The sequence below is a fragment of the Dendropsophus ebraccatus genome, chromosome 5, assembly GCF_027789765.1.
Source record: "Dendropsophus ebraccatus isolate aDenEbr1 chromosome 5, aDenEbr1.pat, whole genome shotgun sequence".
NCBI classification, from domain to species: Eukaryota; Metazoa; Chordata; class Amphibia; order Anura; family Hylidae; genus Dendropsophus; species Dendropsophus ebraccatus.
This window is the reverse complement of record NC_091458.1, coordinates 87,943,301-87,967,535: the sequence shown is the minus strand read 5'-3', so window position 1 is coordinate 87,967,535 and position 24,235 is coordinate 87,943,301. Positions and strand designations below refer to the sequence as shown.

The 24,235-nt window shown below is 41.1% G+C and overlaps 1 protein-coding gene across 1 annotated transcript in view; it reads right to left on the bottom strand.

The window, feature by feature from the left end:
• GPC6 (glypican 6) overlaps positions 1-24,235 on the bottom strand; it is a 411,403-nt gene that overhangs the window by 4,248 nt on the left and 382,920 nt on the right. The window contains exon 7 of the mRNA XM_069972341.1: positions 2,075-2,211. Coding sequence (XP_069828442.1) covers positions 2,075-2,211 — 137 coding nt within the window. The remainder of the gene's footprint in view (positions 1-2,074; positions 2,212-24,235) is intronic.

Below are 24,235 nucleotides of genomic sequence, written 5' to 3'. Positions count from 1 at the left end.
GCAGTGTGAAAAAAGTGGGACTTCTCTGCTGCTGAGTCTTCTCTCTCCACCTTGGTCTGGTGCTTGTATTTTTATAGGCTGCTTCCCTGAAAAACCCCTAAAGGCGTGGATTACAGCGCCAGACCAAGGTGGAGGGAGGGGACTCAGCAGCAGAGAAGTCTCGCCTTGGTCACACTGTTGTCCCAGTGGCACAAAGATTAAAACTTTTTTTCAGCAAAAAGAAGCCCCAGATCTCCCTCCCTCTATAGAATGTCTATGGCAACCATTTACAGCAGCAGGGAGACAGTGCTCTTCTCCCTGATCGTCTCGGGGATCCCTGATCGGGGGTCTCAGTATCCAGATCACCAATGAAAACTTTTGACATGTCTTTAGCGAAAGAAAAACTTTAATGTTGTAGAAATAGAAATGGCAAAAAGTAGCATATGGGCGGTTTTTGCTTCATAACCTTGGGACAAAATTGTGTTTAAAATACATCAAAAAATGTTGATTGTGTAAGCCAGTGTTTGTTTTTTTTTTTTTTTTTTTGGGGGGGGGGGGGCAAATTGCACCGGATTTTGGCGGCTGGCGCACAGTTGTGTCTTCCCCATTGTATACTATTTATTTTGCAGAAATATATATATATATATATATATATATATATATATATATATATATATTGGAAATACTGCAAAAAAAATTATATATATATATATATATATATATATATACACAGTGGTACTTTGGTTTAAGAGTAACTTGGATTAAGAGCATTTTGGTTTAAGAGCTCCCTGTACTGGGTGGGAGGGCGAGAGGGGGAGGGGCATAGTCTGCACAGGATTGTATACAGCACTGTACTCTGACCCAGGAAGTCTCCCTGACCTTCTAAATCATAGCATCATAGCAGATACACTTCAGGCTGGGGCTTACATTAGAGGACAGGACTGTGGAGGTAATCTCTCTATAGCTGTAACCCCTCTCTCCCTGGACAGAGAGCGCTACTATACAGTGCCCACATCTGTCCTGCTCATTTCCACATGCTCCCTGCAGTCTCTGTCAGCCCTTGTGTCTCCCATCCTCGCCATTATGGGGATCTGTAGTTCCATCCTGTATCTCCAAACTGCTGCTGTTTTTTCAGATTTATGCACTTACTATACATTACTCCACATGCTGATTGCTATACTGCACAGTACCTGATAATATCACATATTCAGCTGTTTCTAAATGTTTGTTTAATTTGTTTTACATGTTATTCAGAATAAAAAAATATTATTTTTGGGGTGTGGAACCAATTGTCTGCATTTCAATGATTTGAGTGGATTTGGATTACAAGTATGGTCCTGGAGCAAATTATGCTCGTAATCCAAGGCACCACTGTATATATATGTCTATAGTATATATATATATATATACATACAGTGGTGCCTTGGATTACAAGCATAATTCGTTCCGGGGCCATACTTGTAATCCAAATCCACTCTTAAACCAAAGCAGATTTTCCTATAAGAAATCACTGATATGCAGACAATTGGTTCCACACCCCAAACATAATAATTTATTATTCTAAATAACATGTAGAACAGATAAAACAAACATTTAGAAATAGCTGAATATGTCATATTATAAGTTACTGTACAGTAATGGAGAGGATGAGAAACACAAGGGCTGACAGTGGGCATGAAGAAAGGAGCAGGAAATATGTTGGCACATACATGCAGCACTCTCTGTCCGGGGAGAGAGGGGTTACAGCTATGAAGAGATTACCTCCACAGTCCTGTCCCCTGATGTAAGCCCCAGCCTGAAGTGGATCTGCTATGATTTGGAAGGTGAGGGAGACTTCCTGGGTCAGAGTACAGGGCTGTTTACCACCTTGTGCAGGCCATGCCCCTCCTCCACTCGCCCTCCCTCCCAGTGCAGGGAGCTCTTAAACCAAAGCAATGGTCTTAAACCAAGTCACAATTTTGAAAAACTGTCAGCTCTTAAACCAAAACGCTCTTAAACCAAGTTACTCTTAAACCAAGGTACCACTATATATATATATATATATATACACACACACCATTTAGTGGTCACTATTATCACAGTTAAAATATATTACCGAGCTCTGCTGTGACCATTCCAGCACTGTTCTTGCTTTGAGTCTCCTCCTGTCATTCTCTCTTCTTTACAGATAGAATGAGGTAAAGTGGACCACATTTTCTTTGACATCTTTAGTCTGTCTTTGATTTCTGTTACCTGTGTGAAAAGATAAATGTGGCAATTTACTTGTAAAAAAAAAGAAAAACTTTTTTGGTTACATTATATTATATTATTATTTTTTCCTAGGTTAGCTGTGTGCAAAAATATGTCCGCCACTACTGCTCCTACTAGGTCTGTGTCCCTAGATTCATTATACATGCAATATTTTTTTTTATTCATTATTCATGAAGTTAGTTAGCCACTATATATATATATATATATATATATATATATATATATATATATATATATTATATATATATAAATATATATCTAATTACTAAATTTAAGTAATTCATTAAATTTTTAATTCAGGTGAAATAATGTGTGAATAATGTGTTGAGTGTTCTTGACGTTTTTTTGGTCCATTGTTTTAATTTGGTCTAACTTAGAGAGGCACTTAACCCCCTTCCTTGCTGGTATAGGTTCAGTGTGTAATCAGTCTGGCCCCCAAAGGTTTAAGTGTGGATGCAATGCATTCTCACTTAACACTTTGTGTGCTGGGTGTGCTGCTCCCACCTTTTTTTGTGTCTACCCTTTTGTTTTTCAGATATTGGAATCCAGGGCATTGCGTCGGATTTGGTGGACTATATTGATGACTATTATTTTGGTGTTTTTTTTTTTTTTAAATAAAATGCTTAATGAGGGGTGTTATTTTTTGAATAAAGCATTTTTCTCAATTGTGTCTTGTCTTTTTTTTTTTTTACCTTACTTTACAGGCTTAGTAGTGAAAGCCATCTGATAGATGGCATTCATTACTTAGTCAGGGCTTAGTAGTAGACGGTATAAAACGGTAGCAAGCTTGTATTATTAGGCTGGGGAGGACCAAAATAAATGTCCCTTCCCACTCTGGTACTAATATGCTGGTTTTTTTTAACCTGGCTGGTTTTGAATAAAATTATTTCTTAAAAAAGGTTAAAAAACAAACAGCAGCTGCCTAGTAGTACCAGGGTGGAAAGGACCAATTATTTTGGCCCTCCTCAGCCTAATAATACCAGCCTGCTACTGCCCAGTGAAGGAGTTTATGCAGGCTAACAATAAGCCCCGACTTCAAAAACTCAGGTCATCGCCGTAGGTCACCTAGCGTTTTTGCAAAAGAAAATACCCCATGGTGTTTTTCCAGGATTTTAAGGCAGTGTGAAGCCAGCCTACAGGGGATTTCTAAGGGGAGTTCTGTTTGCTGATATAGACCTTATTAACTCAATGCTTATGTATTTTTTAGTTCCTTGATTGAAGCAATGAACTACACATACTCAAGTGCCTAAATGAAAATGAAGGGGTGGGCCCATCACTTTTAATAAATATGCGTTAAAACATGGTGTCTAAGAACCAACCGAAGTGCCTGGAATTCATGGATGCTGCAACAAACAACACAAGAAAGAGCAGTAGTAACCATTATGTTAACTGCAAGTGACCAAAGGTGCCTACTGGCTGTTCTAGACAAATCATTGTGCACCATTGGATAATGCCAGGGAATTAGCCTCTTATTTATTATTTTTTTTAAAGTAGTAAAACTCTGTACTTAAAAACATGTAAGAGGCCTTCCTGTGAAATGGCACAGAACTTTTCCCTGTTACAGCCTGCTCCATCTAGGCATTACTTGTAGGGTTGCATTGCATTCTTTTGCATGGAGCTGCCCTGCACCTCTGTGACTGCAAGGCTACTGGTTTTCATGGATTACCTGACAAACTGCTGATGCACAATGCCCAACACTCTCCACAACATCTTAGATGGGGTGGAGTGGTCAAAATAGTATCAATTTAAATCCTTTGTTAAAGTGGTCTTACATGCCTGACATCATCTGTTTGAAAAGCCTGACAACTTATGTCTAAAATGAATGGGGGCCATTAAAGAGGGATACTGTCTATTTAGGCAATGCTTAGTGTAAGTTTACTAATAACTTACTAATAACCTTATTTACCAACATATTAATTTATAAGACATCTTCAAATTAGTTTCATCATCAGACAAGCCCTTTAATTTCATCATAGTTTGACACACATTTCTGTTTGCACAGGAAGATGTGCAGCCAACTAGCAATGATTTGAATGGTTGTACAAAAGATGAGTTCAACCGATGAACAAGTGTTTTCTCATTTGTCAACTAATGGCTGGTCTTTTTACACAGACTGATTGATCAGTGATGAGCGTTCCTGCCGGTAAGAATTAGCCTGTGTAAAAGGGCCTTTAGTCTTTTAGTTTCTTGCTTTTACCCTTAGTGGATGGCTTGATCTGGGCCTACTTAGCTCTCCCACATTGAGCAGTCTCCTCTGGCATTTCAATAATTCTCTCTAGCAGTGTAGGTAAGGTACATCAAGCCACAATGTAACATATGACCTTCGCATTAGATATAAAAAAGCTGAAAGGAGAAGGATATGCTTAAAACATAACTTTTAATTAATAATAATTAAAACATTTTCAAACAGTGTAATGTACAAAAGTGTCACATATACACATTTCTGTCTCCATTATGTGGCTATGGAGAGGGGAGGGGCTGTATAGAGTGACCGAGCACGGAGCAGTCCTGCACAGCACAACATCCTGCAATCTTCTCTCAGTAAGTTCATAGATAAGCACTGACCTTTCTGACCCCTGAATCCAGCGTTTTAGGTGCCCAGAGAGTCTACAAACAGCTGACCTTCATGTCACCTCTTCCTGCTCCCTCATCTCCCTCAGCCCCTCCCCCCTTCATAGGCTTACAATGGAGAGAGCAGAGCCCATCTTCACTGGCTTCTCTGTAATGAAGACATGTTTGCCTGATAATGCACAGATAAGAAGTCAGGGGGGGAGGCTGGGAAATTGCTTCTTGAGTACAGAAGGAGGCTTTTTTGGCTAATAAAACCTATTACAGGGTTTCTTAAAATCGCTTATACTACTGATTTCTGCAATAAAAAAAACATGTCAGTTATGCTTTAATGGTGACGTCACACACGCCCCACTATTTAGCAGGGCCATGATCAACGCTCCCAACATTCTGCCACTGAAGGATGCAGTGATGCTTTCCCCGAGGTGGAGGACCACTAAGTAAGTAACCATTCCTACTTAGGCTATTTCCCCTGCACTTTTTAAGTCTATCAGGTTTTATAATTAAGTTTTATAGTTTTCACATTTTACTAATTAGGGAAACTTATAGGGGTTCTCCGACCATTAACTGTGATATAACAGAGATGCATATAATTTGCTGATTGTATTCTCTTATAATTGCTGCATTGTGTCATTTTGTAATTGTCTGACTATTCACTTAGTAATTCTGCATTGCTGTTCATCTTTGGGGTATTGTGTCATTTGGTTATTATTGGACTATACAGTTATTATTGATTTATATTTTGGCTGCTGCTCTGAGCGCAGTTATGTTTTGTTTTGGACTAAGTGTTTCAAGAAATTCATTGTAACATTATCAATGATGTATTGCACTAGTGGGTAAGTGTGTGATTACTTCATCATTGCCTTAGCATAATTGTATGTGATTTGTTAGGCTGGCTTCTCATTGCATTCAGGCATTATGTTAGCGGTATACATTAGGATACCTGCAAAATCGTATGCTTATGTGCTTGTTGTTGGCCCAATAAGTTTAATGGGCCAAATTTGGAGGAGATGTCCAGTGAAATTGAAAAAAGGCAGACGGGGTGGGGGGTGCAGGAAAATGAAAGACAAAGTATTCTTACCTGTTTCCATGCCTCAATGCTCAGCCGAGCCTTGATGTTGCAACTGCAAGTGCGGGAACCGTGATGTACTCAGATTCCTGGCCATAAATTACATCAGCTGCCCATCAGAAGCATCCAGGAGCATTGTTACAGAGTCACAGGCAAGGGTAAGGTTACTTTGTCTATTATTTTACTGCAACCCCTTGCTTACCTCCCTCTTTTCAATTTAACAGGTCTTCTTTAACCTACTAGTGACTACAGATGAAGCTGCCACCAAACAATTCAGCAGTGTGCTACTCTATTTCTGTGGCTTGCCATTATATCAAGAAAGTGGTGAGTTGCTATAGTGAGCTGTGAGAGTAGTGAGTGGCAATGCATACAATATTCTATACATCTGTGCTTAATACAGTATATTTGCCCTGATACCTGCCCTGGCAAATGTAGTGAATGGTGGTGCATGCAGAACTGTATACTTCAATGCTTATCTTACAGCAACCAGCCTGTTGTGCTTCAAAATAGTACTATGTACCGGCGAGCTGCTCTCACCAGATGTTTTGCCACCAGTTTGCTCTTGGTACGTGCAACATTTATATGTTTAGTCCATTTTCCAACCATATACTTTTGTACTGCAAGACTCAAAAGCAGAGCAGAACACAACTTTGAGTCCTACTAAATACAAATATACATTTGGGAAATGCACCAAACATAGTCAGTGATGCCTAGTCACTACATTCAGTCCATTACACTCCATGATATTAAAGGTAATATTTTCTTTAGTTGCCCCTCAATTGATACTGTAATATTTGTACTTATATTTTCTCTAATTGTGCTTGCTGACAGTGGATTGGTCAGTATGGTGATTAATTCCATTACTTGATCTAGTAGCCCGTTTACTGCATTACATAGTGCCCCCTAACACTATATAAAGTGACCCTACTTCCTGTTGCCAGCTTCCTTATATAAACCTCTTCCTTGCTGGCACAGTTGCAGTGCGAGACCCACGAGACCAGACTGTTCAGTATAGAACCGAAAGGGTTAAAGTAGGGATGCATTGTTGGGTGCCTGCCAGACTGTAAGCAGCTATCTGTACAGACACAGCTGTATACTGTAAGGAGCAGAACACCTGTCAATGTTTTGGGTGTTCTGCTCCTGCCTTGTGGGGTTTGTACCAAGAGTATGGATGTTGGACCGTGGCAGGCCAGTTTTATAAGCCAAGTCTCCTAAGCGAATCAGCGGCAGAGGTGGGAAACCACTGCAGCCACTGGTTGATTGAAGCAGGAAGAACAGAAGATAGAACATGTTGTACACCAATATGGTAAGTTTAACCTCCCCCAATGGAGGGCAGACTGTCACTTTTTTGGCCAAAAAAATGCCACTAAAAATGGCATGCACCTAAGCACTGGTGCTTTTTAGATAAAGAGAAGAAATTCCATTGAACTCTGTAGGAGAAAAATGCCAGTTTGCCACAAAAAGTCCCCCCCCCCCCCCCCCAAGTATGCTACATTTTGGAAAAACTGCCAAACAACACCAAAGAGGAGAGGGAAGAACACAACACAACAGAAACATTATTGTATGGCATTTCATAATATTCCTTTCAGCAACAATCTGTCCCCTGGCATTTTTGAAAAACAAAACAAAACAAAAATGAAAATTTAAGGCAGCGTGAAACCAGCTTACCAGAAGTTTATGAAATTCTGTTGAGGCAATGGCATTCACACATATAGTAAAGAATAGTAAAATTCTTTTCAGTTTTCTATCAGTATACAGTAATAGGGAAAAACGTTGCGTGAACGATGAGTGTACAAAGTAAAATTACATGTACGATATCAGTTTTATCATTTATTTATAGCAGTAATTATCCTACAAAATAGAAAATGTTAGCTTAGGAGGGTGGTGATCCTAAAGAACTTTCGGTTTTATTCCTGTGGGTCGGTGGGTAATAGGTACATGAACTGTGATTGAATGTTCTTTGAATTTTACTTCAATGATCATGAGATTAGCTCCTAGATGGCCTTTAGTGGATGAAGAGCCTATCAAATAATTGAGTACAGTGTACACAGAATGATTATCTCTGTAGGCTGCAAACCTCGTGACCTGGATACAAAAATAAAATCATTCAAGGCAGTGAATTGCATTTATTATAATTTATATAGGTTTTGTTTCTTAAAAGGGAACAGTACATATTATTTTCTTCTGGAAATTAAACCCAGCTTAACATTTTCTGGCCTTATTTGTACCTCAGAACTTCATACTTTGAACCCAATGATGTCAAACACATAAAACATGAATACTGTGACTTCTTGGGTGCTTGGGTTCTAATTCTGTACATTACATCCTATAAAAAGAAAAAAACATAAATAGTATTACATAATGGGGGAGATTTATCAAACATGGTGTACAGTGAAACTGGCTCAGTTGCCCCTAGCAAACAATCAGATTTCACCTTTTATTCCTCACAGACTCTTTGGGAAATGAAAGGTGGAATCTGATTGGTTGCTAGGGGCAACTGAGCCAGTTTCACTCTACACCATGTTTGATAAATCCTCCCCAATGTGTATATAAATACAAATCTTACCTCTGACACTGCATTCTACTTAAGGGTCCCTTTACAATGATATTCGACTAAGTACCGCTGCAAATGAGCCTGATTGGCGCTCGCTTGCAGTGTGTTTACAAGGCGCGATCAATCGTAAGGCTATACTGCACAAATGATCCCTTTATCATTTGTGCGGCCATTCAAATACATTGTCATTGGCCACACATCTCCTGTTTACACAGGGAGATGTACGGCTGATATCAGTGATCTTTTGTGCCACACAAAGTATCAGATCAGCTCACAAGAGAGCGTTTGATCACTCAGATGACACTTTTACATGGGCCAGTTACTGGCTAATTGAATGTTCCTAGGAATGCATGTTGCCAATAATCGGCCTGTGGAAAAGGGCCTTAGACTAGACTACCTACAAGATTATGATAACTTTCGGAAAGTTTTAGAATAATGGTGTGTTTGCACAGACAGATTCATGTGACAGATTATTGAAACCAGAGCCAGAAATGGATTTGAAAAGAGGAGAAATCTCAGTCCTTCCTTTATGACCTGTTTTCTTTTTATAGTCTGTTCCTGGCTTTGTCTTCAATAATCTGTAAAATAAAACTGTCAGTGTAAATATACCCTAAAAATACTTAGCCCAGACTCTGTGTGCTCTCCACAAATACTGATGAAAATGTAATTTTATTTAAAGTGACTCTGTATCCATCAACTCACCTCACTAAACCGATAGTACCATCCATTTAGTGAGAGCAATTCCATACTGGGTGTGTCTTTAAAATGCGCCTGGTGCCTTGGTTAGAGTTAAAAATTATCTTTTAATCTGTAGCAGGAAAGTCAAACTAATGTGGCCTAGAGTGTCTTTGCCCCACCTCTGTGATGCCTCTCCTTCCTTCCTCCCTTCCCACCCTCCTCATTATTAGAAACATTTCCAGGCAGGATTCCTATTCATTGCTTGTCTAAACTGCACCTGTGTCACTATAGAACCGGGACCACATTTTAAAAGGGACAACCGGTAAGAACTCTAATCAAAGTGATGGTACTAGCAGTTTGATTGGGGGGGTTGGTGGATACAGAATTGCTTAAAAGGGGTACTCCAGCGGGGGGGGGGGGCACTTTTTTGCTGGGACCGGGGGAGAGGTGGCTGAGGGAAAAGGCATCTACTCACCTCCCCGGTTCAAGCGGTGGGTCCCGCATCGGGGTGCTCCGGCCCCCGGCCGCTTCCTGGTGTCTGACGCGGGCCCGAAACCATACATCTCAGGTCTGCTCAGCCAGTCAGTGACAGAGGTGGGATCTGAGCGGACTTGAAACGGATCCCGCCTCCTTCACTGACTGGCTGAGCGGACCTGAGCCGTCACGTCTCGGGCCCGCTTCAGACACCAGGAAGCGGCCGGGAACCGGGCACCGGAGCGCCGCGATGCGGGACTCGCCGCTGGAACTGGGGAGAGGACGTCTTTTCCCTCAGCCACCTCCTCCCCCGTCCCAGCAAAAAAGTGCCCCCCCCCCGCTGGAGTACCCCTTTAAGCATGGATTGGTGCACCAGGGGTTTTTGTACCAACCCAGTGCACCAAACACCAAACAGATTCATGTGACAGATTATTGAAGCCAGAGCCAGAAATGGATTTAAAAAGAGGAGAAATCTCAGTCCTTCCTTTATGACCTGTTTTCTGTTTATAGTCTGTTCCTGGCTTTGGCTTCAATAATCTGTAAGATAAAACTGTCAGTGTAAATATACCCTAAAAACACTTAGCCCAGACTCTGTGTGCTCTCCGCAAATACTGATGAAAATGTAATTTTATTTAAAGTTACTCTGTATCCATCAACTCACCCCACTAAACCGATAGTACCATCAGTTTAGTGAGAGCAATTCCATACTGGGTGTGTCTTTAAAATGCGCCTGGTGCCTTGGTTAGAGTTAAAAATTATCTTTTAATCTGTAGCAGGCAAGTCAAACTAATGTGGCCTAGAGTGTCTTTGCCCCACCTCTGTGATGCCTCTCCTTCCTTCCTCCCTTCCCACCCTCCTCATTATTAGAAACACCCCCAGGCAGGATTCCTATTCATTGCTTGTCTAAACTGCACCTGTGTCACTATAGAACCGGGACCACATTTTAAAAGGGACAACCGGTAAGAACTCTAATCAAAGTGATGGTACTAGCAGTTTGATTGGGAGGGTTGGTGGATACAGAATTGCTTAAAAGGGGTACTCCAGCTGGCGGCACTTTTTTGCTGGGACCGAGGAGGAGGTGGCTGAGGGAAAAGGCGTCTACACACCTCCCCGGTTCAAGCGGTGGGTGCCGCATCGGGGTGCTCCGGTCCCTGGCCGCTTCCTGGTGTCTGACGCGGGCCCGAAACGATACATCTCAGGTCTGCTCAGCCAGTCAGTGACAGAGGCGGGATCTGAGCGGACTTGAAACGTATCCCGCCTCCTTCACTGACTGGCTGAGCGAACCTGAGCCGTCACGTCTCGGGCCCGCTTCAGACACCAGGAAGCGTCCGGGCACCGGAGCGCCGCGATGCGGGACTCGCCGCTGGAACTGGGGAGGTGAGAGGACGTCTTTTCCCTCAGCCACCTCCTCCCCGATCCCAGCAAAAAAGTGGCCCCCCCCCCCCCCGCTGGATTACCCCTTTAAGCATGGATTGGTGCACCAGGGGTTTTTGTACCAACCCAGTGCACCAAACCGCCAATACACTTATTACGGGAAACGCACATAAAGTGCTTTTTTCCCTGACTTACTACTGCACCAAGGCTTCGCTTTCTGGTGATGTCACGACCAGACTCCCAGAGCTGTGCGGGCTGTTGCTGCTGGAGAGGATGATGGCAGGGGGACCCTGCCATCATCTTCTCCAGCAGCCACAGCCCGCACAGCTCTGGGAGTCGGGTCGTGACATGACCATCTTATCCAGGAAGTGAAGTCTTGATGTAGTAGTAAGCGCAGGGAAAAAAGCACTTCATGTCCATTTCCTGTAAGTGTATATCAGTCATTTGTATAACTTTTGTGGGGCAATACAATACTTTAATAAAAAGTTTCGTTGGCCTTCTCCTTTAAATGCAGGATTTCAGAAAAAACTGCACTGAGCATTTGAAATAATGTTCGTGTCATTTATTTTCGGCTGTTGTCCATAGACTTTAATGCAATTTTTCATTATAGGATGGGTGGGCTTATTTCCTTCATAAGTGCATTGATCTATTGTAATGGGTGAGCCAATCAGTGGGTGTGGTGGGACAGCGCACTGATTGGCTTAGAGGGGCGTCAGGATGCCGGAAGCCCTAGACACAAGCCGGAGTGCAGACAGGTAGTGTATTGACTTTGCCGCCACGGGTTAAGGGAGACAGCATTTACATCCTGGCAGCAGGATGAAAATTCCGCTGTGAGTATGTAAAACTATTGAAACTTACAGTGTTGGGAATCACATCGGATTTCGTGGTGAACTCTCAAGCGTGAAATCCGCTGCAAATCTGTTCTGTGTGAAACGGGCCTTAGGCTACGCTCACAAACAGTATTGGCTATGGGCAGAATGGGACAGTGACTAGTGACTGGCTAGTGACGTGGCTAGTGATTGGCTGAGCAGCCTGTCACTTTAAAGACCAGTGTAGAAGCTTCAGCAGTGTCTGTGGGAAGAAATAAGAAGCGTATAACGTTTTTTTTTTGTTTTTTTTAACACAGTCATCAGCTGTCGGCCACACATCGCTATTACAAGAAGTGATGCGAGCCCGGCGGCCCTGCCAATGTGTCCCTGTACAGGGCACCTACTACCTTGACCCTCGATTTCTCTCCAGCTTAGTCCTTACCACATTTTGACAACCTCCCACAACCTGACTCATACAGAGAAGACCCTCTTGCAGGAGGCATAGTGTGTATTATAATTCATTTCCATGTGTAGCAGTATTATATTTAAATCATGCAGTACGTAGCAGCAATACGGTATTCACTGGGGCAGTGTGTGGCAGTATTATATTTACTGGGTGCAGTATATGGCAGTATGTGGCAGCAATGGCATGACTACAATGGATGTACAATGAATGGTACACCGTAACAGCCTCCACATAACTGAATGATGTCACTCATGCGCCATGGAACTGGGAGAACGAAGTAGCACTGGGGGACTGCGCTGAGTGAGTATGTGGGCAGAGAAGTGTAATGGATTTATGGGACCCCATACATTTTTTTTTGCTATGGGTCCTATAAATCCTAGCTACGCCCCTGTGTGACAATATTAAGTTTAGAAGGAGTATTGTGTAATACTTGGGCCAGGTTGGCATCAACCTCTACCCTATAGTACTAGCCTCTATATAAGTTATTATACTATATCTACTCCCATTACTGAAATTATTAAGGTTAAACGACAGAACAGGGTTGTGTAGGTGACAGTCTGTCCTGCCTGATCTGACATCAGGTGCAGAGAGATGCAGCCGCTTACTGGGCAGTACATAGAGCATCAGATCTGTCAGGACAGTATTTTCACTTAACATGGGGTGAGAATAGAGTTGCTGAGGCTGAATGATAGGAATTAGATACACACACAATACTCAGCAGGTGTCATATAGTGGCCTTCAGTCCTGTATGCATTTATGGTTCTTAACACAGAGGAGTTTGCGCCTTCGGTGGTGAACTTTGGGCGAGAAGGGGGGGGGGGGCACTAATCTGAAACTGTACTAATCTGTACAGGAAAGGCTAGCTACATCTCTGATATAGCTGACCATTTATGTTAACATTTATGTAGACAGGGGTGAGTGTGAGATCTACTGAACAAAACAGAACGTACTCAGACGAGATTAACCTGCAAAACTCCTATACCCTAGGAGATAGAGATAATGGAATAGAAAAAAGAGGGATAGCAGGTTCTCAAGAAAGACTGAAAATGAGGAGAGTAATTGGAAAGCAATAGAGTATAATTATAATATAAGTAATCTGTGTCTGTGTAAATAGCCCATATGCTGTGGCTTAATGAAGCTTTTGCTGATGGTTTGAGTTATTGAAGGTGCTAATAGCACCGCTAACCCGTCTTGTCGTGGAAGGTGCTCCGTGTGGTGTCAGGCCGTTTAGCAGAGTCTCCTGTCGGGAAGTGCTGTTTGGTTCCGGGCGCTTGCGTAAGCGTTTGTGGAGTGCTCACTTTTATAATGTGGCAGTCCTGCACATGCGTGTGGCTGCGACATTCTATTTATGAACTTTTATACCAATATCCATCCTGCCGTCCATATTTATACTAGCCGCCAAATTCCCACGAGGTTCAGCGGGCAACAGAGGACTACACGCATGCGCAGGACTGCCACATCATAAAAGTGAGCACTCCACAAACGCTTACGCAAGCGCCCGGAACCAAACAGCACTTCCCGATGGGAGACTCCGCTAAACGGCCTGACACCACACGGAGCACCTTCCACGACAAGACGGGTGAGCGGTGCTATTAGCACCTTCAATAACTCAAACCATCAGCAAAAGCTTCATTAAGCCACAGCATATGGGCTATTTACACAGACACGCCGTCTTGTGATATCTATCTACTCACCAACTGCTGTTTGTTGCAATTACGGGCAATACCCATATATAACATCTTACTGCTGCCACAACGGGCCATTTATATTATCGCATTGCGGTGTCAGTCCCGATATACGGCTATATCTATATGTATTCACATATAAGGACATTGCAACCTTTATTCTTTTATCAATTTTTAATTTTTTAATTTATATTTTTTCCAGATTTTTTTTTTTCCTGATTTTTTACCATCCTCCAACGCTCTCGGGGCTGATCACCCCTTGCTGGTTGGCTCAGAGACCTATATAAGAAAATTAATTCAGAGACTACCACCCACCCATTTCTATCATTAAGAGATATTTCTATATACACACATGTACTGAATATTTTTAATTCTGTTTATCATTCTGCACTCTGATGTGTTATTGATATTTATTGGTATTTTAATTTAACATCATTCGTCATTTATGTATATCATGGGCATTTTAGCTAATAAATTACTTATATTATAATTATACTCTATTGCTTTCCAATTACTCTCCTCATTTTCAGTCTTTCTTGAGGACCTGCTATCCCTCTTTTTTCTATTCCATTATGTTAACATTTAGCTTACACAGTATTTTTGCACCTGTACTTTTCTAGCCTTGTGCATGCCAGGTAGAACCTCTAGATGCCACTATTGTTTAGTCATTCAATGTGGAAACTTTTTCAGAAAGCAAAGAGCATATTGGACAAAGTGGCAACAAACTTCAGCCTGACAGGCAGCTACATTGGTGATGATGCTGGCACAGAGGTAACCAAAACTTAATTCTCCTACAAATAACTATAACATCCCAGCATGTCCACGGTAAGATTTATGTACATATCCTTTAATGTACATTTCACTTCATATGCAATTCCCCTTACATAAATGCATTGGCACAATTATAAACATTAATCCAGACAAAAAAGTGCCCAGATAATATATAGTGCTAACGCACCACAGATACTAATCTAACAACAAAAGAAAAGGATCCACAAAGGGATCACAAAAATGCAGGACAGCCAAAGATAAATATTATTGTAATCTTTAGTTATGTAATTAATGAATTACGTAAATAAAGATTACAATAATATTTATCTTTGGCTGTCCTGCATTTTTTGGGATCCCTTTGTGGATCCTTTTCTTTTGTTGCTAGACAATTATAAACATGGTGGCATAGCTGGTAGAGGAGTATGAGAACTGACCATAGAGTTTACAAAGGTAATAGTATTTATTGTACAGTTAATGTTAGGTTATTTTGTTCAAATTATGTGACTGTCCCATCAGATCTTATCCCTCAGACTGCATTAAGGTTCTTGGTATTTCATATAGTTGTGCTGTCATTGGGCAGAAGAGTTCCCAGATAAAGTTTTTATACCATGACCCCAGGGCTGGCGTCATCACATCGCTTACCTGAGCAAGTGCCAGGGTCCACAGCGCCTCTAGGGGGCCAGAGCTGTGATGTTCAGCAATCTCACTGCAGTGCAGAGTGAGCAATAAACATCAGAAGGCACAGGAGAATGAATGCTGTAACAATGCTCTTACTGTGCAATCAGGAGATTTACTAAGTCCAGGACCTGCGTCAAAAGCAGAGCCTGCGATAATTATTTATAAGTAGACTGGCACAGCAGGCAGCAGTAGCAGTGTACTAGAGGCTTGGCACCACCCCAGGTGCACCAAACAGTGGCGTAGCTTCCATAGAGGCAGGGAAGGCGGTTGCTATGGGGCCCGTGGAGGGAGGGGGCCCAGGGAAGATAAGAGCCTCCTGTGTCCTTTTGCTTAACCCCTTATGTACTGCAGTGTGTAAGTGACCCAGTGTTCTCTTACATGCTGCAACACAAAAAAGGGTTAACAATTAGCTCTCTGCCTCACTACTCTGATAACCTCTGACCTCTGTTCTCTGAGCTCCTGCAGAGGTCAGGGATTATCAGTGCAGGAGTAGTGAAGGAGAGAGCTAATTGTCTTCTATATTAACCCTTTGTGTTGCAGCATGTAAGAGAACATTAGGTTACTTACATACTGCAGTAAATAAAGGGTTAAGCAAAAGGTAGTCTGCTCCTGCACCTATGTATATAAACATAAGGCTCCTAATACGCTGTTATAGTTATATACAGTGGATGGACAGAACAAGCAGACATGGGCTTTCTCCTCTGCCAGTCATTGTTGTGGCTGCACGCAGGATTCTGCCTCTGGCCACGAAAGATTTTTTTTTTTTTGCCACATCCCCGAATATATATATATATATATATATATATATATATATATATATATATATATATATATATATAATAGTATTATAGTGTGTAGGGGGGCCCCATACAGTTTTTTGCTATGGGGCCCCATGAATCCTAGCTACGCCCCTGGCACCAAATGAACAAAGTTTCATAGCCTACTTTAAGTGAATTAAAGATTCAAAGAAAAGGAACAATGAGTTCTCCAGCTATCACCACATACCAAAAAGTCAGTATGTGGCATGGTAGTTCCCTTTAAGGAGGATGTCTACTTTCTTTATTGTGTGTGTGTAGAACAGGAAATCATACCATTTTCTAATAAAAAATGTTTTCAAAACTGTGCTTATATACCCTTCTCTTTGCAATCTACTAACCCCTGTCTAGTAAACATGCCCTACAGGGTATGTTCCAATATGATTCTGCAGATTTTCTTAGTGGTATATCTGCCCCAATAGGTGTGAAGTTTGTTGTGGATTTGTTGCAGAATATGTTAATTCTTCTTATGTATTCTTTAAATCAATACATTTTAAAAGCTGTAATTGTAGGATTTGCTATGGATCTACAGATTCTGCAGTAAAATCCATAACTGCAGATTTATTGTGGATTTTGAAATACATCCTTAGCATTTCTACATTTCTTAAACTGGTTTAAAATCTGCACCACAGGCCATAGGACTTCCCCTCACAGCATGTTGATGGGTTTTCTACCATTGCTGCAAATGTTATACATATATAACCACTGCAGAAAATATTCAGTGCATATTCCCTGTGTGTTATACCCTTAAAGTATACAGACTTCAGACAGACTCCTCAGATAATACAGCCCCCCATGTAAAAGACTTCAAACAGAACCCACCATGTAATGCAGACCCCAGACTGTTATGTAATACATACCCCAAACAGATATCCATGTAATATAGACCTCCAATGTAATACAGATCCCAGTAGACCCTCCTCCCATATAGTACAGACCCCAGACAGCCACCAAGAAAATACAGACTTAGACATTCCCCCCTGTAATAGACAGACTGTCATGTAATATAAACCACAGACATACTCCACATGTAATATAGACTCCGGACAAAAGCCCATGTAACCCCATTCCCCTAAGTAGTACAGACTTCCCATGTAATACAGACCCAAGATGGTAGTTTATCTGTCAACTTAGCTAATAGACGTGTGTGAATTTAAATTTAATAATGTAAGTAAATATCAGCTGATGGGTGTGATTGTACATACACATGCAGGCGTAAATCCTGATACAAATCTACACAAAATCCTGATACAAATTTGTTGCGCAATAACTCTTAGTAAATTCAGTCGGGAAAAGGGGGGGGGGCGAGGCTTTAGTCTTCATAAATGTAGACAGACTTAAAATGTGCTAGATTTACAAGTATGGCACAGGCTGTTTGATAAATCTGTCACATTTGAAAGTAAGACTAACTATTACTTTGCGTAATGTGCGCCAGTGTCCGACAATAGGCCACTAATGTCTGTTAATCAGCTGTCCGGAGCGGTTCCAACTCTCTTCCACATTCTCTTCCCCAAAAATATTATTTGTCGATGTTGTCACAAGCGGGGTGCTGGCCTGATCTTCCCCCTCTTCAGCTTCTTCCTCTTTAATGAATCGGAGAGAAAAGGCTACTGGTGCACTTGTTCCAGCCAATGAAAAGGCTGCCGGTGCACATCTCATGGCTTCTAGCTTGCTCAACGCTTGTTGGCGGAGCAAGCTGGAAGATATGTGATGTGATCCAGCCAATGAAAAGGCTGCTGGTGTGCATGTGCACCAGTAGCCTTTTCTCTCCCTTTCATTACACTGCAACCCAGAAATGAAGCTGACGGGAACATTGCCGGGCCACATCTGGGCCACCGTGGACCCAGTAGCGGATTATAATAGGTCCGTTTTCGGGCAGTAGCCCGGGACCCTGAGCTCCTGGGGGGCCCATGGCCACCCAAAAAGACTTATACTTTCAGTGGTGTATTGTCTCCTGGCTACAGTTCTACCATGATTTGAAAAAAAAAAAAAAAAAAATCACTGCTTTTTACTGCAATTTTGCACAGATCAGGGCATCATGACATTATCTATCCTGTTCTATGAACACCATGCTAGTGCTGCCATAGTTACAGTGTGGTGGGGGGGCCCAGGCTTGGTACACAAAGTTAAACAAAGTTAATCCGCCCCTGTGTGGACCCTTTTATTTGAAAGCAGCAGTTACACTGTATGGCAATGTTTACACACAGTATTTTGGTTAGTATTTTAGCTAAAACCAGGAGTGGAACTAAAGCACTGGAAAAAAATATTACTGACCAAAATACTGGCCAATAGTTGAGCTCAATAAACAGGTTAGTGTGATGGACTACGAACACTTTACTATCAATGGAATCAATAGGCACCCTTGCTATGCAATGTTGACAGGTTCCTTTATTTATAGGTATTGTTCCTTTAAAGATAATGATGACTGCCAGCCTTCTGTAGTTTTCTATTGATATCGTTGTGTGTATGTGCACTGGAGCTGTGATCACATGTCTGGAGTTGTGCCAAGATCTTGGAGACATAATTTTTTAATTTGGCATGTATTCCATAAAGTGAAGCTATATAGCACACCATTGACTGTTTTTTGTTTTAACTCCTTAAAGTCCTTTTTTTCTCTATCGTCAGTTGCAAACAAAGTTCTATTGATTAAAATAATTTGTGCACTGACTGTTTCTATAAAAAACACCAAAATATAGAGGTAGAAGTAAGTTTATACCTAGTAGCAAATAGTTCATAGAAAGATACTTCAGCATTTTCTCTGAAATTTGTAGCTTTTTACCCAAGTAGACTGACATTCAATTGACACCTTTTAAGTTTTTTATTTCAGGCTCGCCAACCTGTTATTTTAAGGTTTTATGGAAAATAAGACAATAAATGTCACTTTTAGAATTCTCTAGGTGGTTTTTAAAATGTGCGAGCTGATCGAGATATTTCCAGTTCAGAAATGTAAAGTTCAGAGGCACAGGACACACAATTACTTTCTCAGTGTCGTACTAAGTTTTTCTTTACTATATATCAATAAATATTCAAGATATGACTCGAGTGCACTCATCACATTGTCATGAAAATATATATTTCACCTATCGCTGCTTCCCAGTAGAAATAGACAGGAGGGATATATACCAGAGTTTATAATTGCTATTCATCCTTCACAGTCAATTGCAGTTTCCCTACAGAATCAGTGTCCTTTATGTGTGCCCCAACATTTTCCATGTCAAGTTTCAGAGATTGACCTGTACATCTAAACTAATGACTGCTGTCCCTGCTAAGTTCTTCTGTTTTCCACTTTCCTTCACAACCTTGCTGTCTATATTACTGCTAGAATGAAATATACATTGCCAGTTTTAAAGGGCTAACTAGGAGGAAGGCCACAGAAATGTCAAAGAAACATGCTTTCTCGGCAGTGTTTACTAAGGTCACAGAAAGATATAGTTATTAAGCTTTGTTCCTGCCACTCAAAATCTTTCTCTGTAAAACTGAAAAATATATGGAAAATAACAACTCAAAGGAAAATTAAAAATAATGTAGAATAGAGAGAGAAAAAAAGGCTAAAATAGGCACTGTGACCAATTAGGAAAAAGAGATGGAAGCATGTTTTGACGGTACAAATATGCTCTTGGTGATCAAATAAACAGTTGAAGTTTTACACCTATGGATGCTGCTGGATCTCCATTATTAAAGTCTGTTGAGTGCCAAATTTTGTGATTGTTGACTCTCTGGTGTGTATCCCAATGATTTTCTTTTATATCAGTTATGCTTTAAATATCTGGTCATACTCTTATTAGTTCCAGTAAGGTTTCTGATGCTTTATGAAGATTATTGGTTCTCATTTATAAAAGGAACCCCAAATCTCTGCCAGTTCTATCCAGTAAACTGGATAGATCGGGATCATGATAGATTATAACAGATCCTGTAAGAACAGAGGTCAGGCTTCAAGCGTGAACACAGCCAAATTCTTGCAGCTGATTTAAAAACCACTGTGAGGCTATGTGTCAGCAACGGCAAACACAACCAGACAGTGGGCCCTGATCTAATCCCACCCACTGTCCCTGCCTAATTGCCTCAGTCGACCCTAGGCGGTCGCGGACAACCACGAAGACGTTCCCTGTACTGAATACGTGGAACACAAAACACGACAGACGGACAAAACACAATAGAGAGTAGTCAACACAGCCAGATCAAACCACACGGGCAACGCAGTACAAAATCGGCAAGCAAAGAATAGTCACAGGTCAGGCGGAGGGTCAAGAACACGAGAAGACAAGCAGAAAGGGATATAGGAAAGGGAACGCTGGGACGGAGCAGGGGAGCTGGGACTATACGAACTAATAGCCAGCGATACCCTGCTGGCAATACAAACATTTTATACTGGACCAGGAGCCCGGACCAAAGGCTGATTGGTCCGGCCTCCTGAGTCCAGTCTCACTGCAGCTGGTGCACTGCAGGCTGAGCGGCCGGGCGACCTGTCACTCAGCCTGAGTGCAAGACACTTCAGCTGCGAGCCGGCCGGCTGACGATCACGTGACCCCACGGCGTCCCCGGTTGCTAGGGACGCCGTCGGGTCTCCGTGACGTCACTCGGCTCTGGCGGGCGGAGCAGCGGCGCGCTCCTGAGCCGTCAGCCGGAGCCGAGCTAGAGGAAGACGCCGCTGGATCCGGACAAGGTAAGTTCCTGACACTATGTTCACAAATGTTTTTTCAGCTTCGTTTAAAATTACGTCCGTCATTTTGAGTCTAAAATAATGGACGTCATTTAGCTGTCTGGCCTTACCTTAGTGGAATGACTGGTGTTTGCACATTATTTTAGTTTAGGATTACTAATTGCCATTTGGGTGTGGCTTAATTTAAAAGTCCATTGAATCTAATAGCAAAAATGGAGAAAGAACGGTGACAAAAGAAAAACTGCGTGTGAACAACTAATAAAAAACGTCCGCTGTTTGCAAAAGAAGTCCGAAAATAATGATCATGTTCATGATTTTAACGTTCGCAGTAAAAAGTCCGTCTTCCCATTGACATTGACTTCAATGCATTGCCATTACAGTAAAATTGCGGCAAAAAAAGGAATTTTTTAAAATATCCAAATCGGCCGCCTTTTCTCTATTTTTGATGTTGTGTGAGCATAGCCTGAGAATGTATTGTGGTATAGACTAGTAACAATTACTTAGCTCCCGACATCATGCCTACCTGTCCACATACTGTGCTCTGGGTCCCTGCACAGTGACAGCCAACCACTGGTTGCGGCAGGACAGCGCAGTGATTGGCTGAGTGGGCTGTTAGCGTGTGGGGACTTAAAGAAGCATTCAGGAGCGCACCAGTGAAACGCAGACAGGTAAGAATGGTGTCTGGAACTAAGTAGTTAATTTTTATAGGTAATTTTTACAGCACGATATTCTCGCAGTGGAATTTAAATCTGTTGCAGGAATGGAGTGCCAAAGATTTAAATTGAACTCAGTATTGCAGCGGAATTCACAGAGAGAAACTTGCAGCGAGAAATTTGCTGCAAATGTGGTACAAGTGAAGGCACCCTAAGGTTGCATTCACACATAGTGAGTTTGCAACAGACTTCCTGCTATGGGTTTCACAGCAAATCCACTGCTAAATTTGATACTATAATAGTTTATGGTCCTGCATTCTCGCAGCAGATTTTCATTGTTGTGACAGTGTAGTGGAAAATATAGTGACAACCATATTTAATTAATTAGCTGCTGTGGCGTTAAAAATAATCAGCAGCCCATGCTTACCTGCCTGCGCTCCCTAGAAACTCGCAGAGTGAAATCTGCTTCAAACTCGCTACATGTGAACGCACCTTAATAATAATTTACATATTCAGTAATCTATGGATACTTTTTAAATGGTGTGAGTCCACACTGTTAATTCTATTTGTCAAATAATTTGGGAAGCCTTCTGTCTCTCTGTCTTAGTTACCAAAAAGCTTTAGTTATGTGAAACTCCTGTTATTTATTACTGTTCTACTTCAGAAAGTTTTCCATATTTTCCAGAAGCTTGTTCTGAAAATGGATTTTCAAAGTTCATTGATTTTATTATTTTAGGCTGTATACATGCGTGGGAGTTGAATTACATTTTGTAAAATAAGATAAAAAAAACAAAGTAACTGTTACTTATGGAGAACATTTTTGCTATATTAAAGTTATACCCACATTTCAGGTAAGTGTTTTAAATGTCATAGCATTAAGGCTTTTTTAGTGAACTCCTTAAAGCTGCACAGTATGGAATTGCTTGAAAAGTAAATTGAAATATATTGTTGTAAAATAATATAATACATAGTCTGCAAAAATTCACAGAAAATAATTACTGCCTTAATGTCTTTTATTCTAAGGCTGGGTTCACACACTTTAAAATTAAAACAAAAAATAAATATAAAAAGCTGCAGCTGCAAAAAAAATCAAATAATGGAGCTATAAAAGTCTATATAAAAGTAGCCAACAGTGCACAAATTGGCCCAGATTTATCAAGATGTTTTAAAATCCCAGTCTGACATTTTCTGCCAAAATAGTGAGTGCATTCAGATTTTCCTTCTACATATATGTTTCAAAATCCCTTTTTAATCTGCCTTGAAATTAACCCCTTCGCATCAGTAATCTGTATATATACGTTCCTACTGCACATACCCCATGCAGTAGGAATGTATATGTACGTTCCTACACTGACGGGGGCTTTGTGATGTGAGCGGGATAGCTGCAGACAGAGCTATCCCTCTCACATCTGTGTCCAGCACTGGAGGTAATGAGAGTCAGCTGCGATTCCGCAGGGTAAACTCCTTACCTCCGTCCTGTCGGTTCGTCAATCCATGTAAAGAGTCTGCTCTCAGCCAGGCTCTATACAAAGATCGCCGATAACACTGATCTATGCTATGCTATGGCATAGCATGGATCAGTATATGCAATCTAGTTATTGCATATTTTACAGTAAATAAAAGTGTAAAAAAGTGTAAAAAAAGTGTAATAAAAAAGTTTTGAAAAGTATTAAAGAAACCCTTATAAACCCCCTCCCAATAAAAGTTTAAAAGACCCCCTTGCCCATTATAAAAATAAAAATATAAATAAATAAATAAATAAACATATTACATATCGTAGTGTGTGGAATTGTCCAATCTATTAAAATATAACATTATTGTTCCCGAACGGTGAATGGCTTAAATGAAAAAAAAATAAAAAAACGCACCAGGATTGCTGATTTTATTAAATTATATATCACAAAAAAATTAATAAAGAGCAATCAAAATTTTTCTGCTACACCAATATAATATTAATAAAAACTGGGGCATGGAGCAAAAATTGACACCCCAACCAGCCCAGTAGGTGGAAAAATAAAAGCGCTATGGCTCTTAGAAGGCGGGGAGGAACATTACATTAATTTGACCCGCACTTTTGTGCATAAAAGGGGTCTGTCTTGAAGGGGTTAATGATGAAACCCTCAAAATATTATTTATGGGGTGAAATTGGGGAAAAATACAATTCCGCAAATTTTTTTGCAACTAGGTATGATTAAAATTCCCCTATTGTAACTCTTATAATGCTCATACTTTTTCAATTATGTGGCTGTATGTAGTGTTATTTTTTTGCATATTGATCTCTACATTTTATTAGTACCGTATTGGGACATACTGATCACTTTTTATTAATTTTTTCATATAGAATGTAATAAAATCAACAGCACTGTAATTTTTTACTTTTTGTTCACATTGTTAACCGTAGGGGAACAATATTGCTTTATTTTAATAGATCTGACAATTACCCACATGCTGTATGTAATATGTTGTTTTAGTTTAATATTTTATATGTCCAGCAGTGCTACACATACTAGTTGGTCTAGCGGCACTATGAAGTGTGCTCAGGAGCTTACTTCATAAAGCGTGGGGACCGGTTGCTACCAGCAGCTGGGTCCTCACTTTTAATGATGGCTCGCCGCGATCGTGGCACTGCAGGGGTTTATGGTGGTTCGTCATTAAATTGAGGACCCAGCTGCTGATAGCAACCATTCCCCACGCTCTATGAAGCGAGCTCAATTCCTAAGCTCACTTCATAGTGCTGCTGGACCCACTAGTA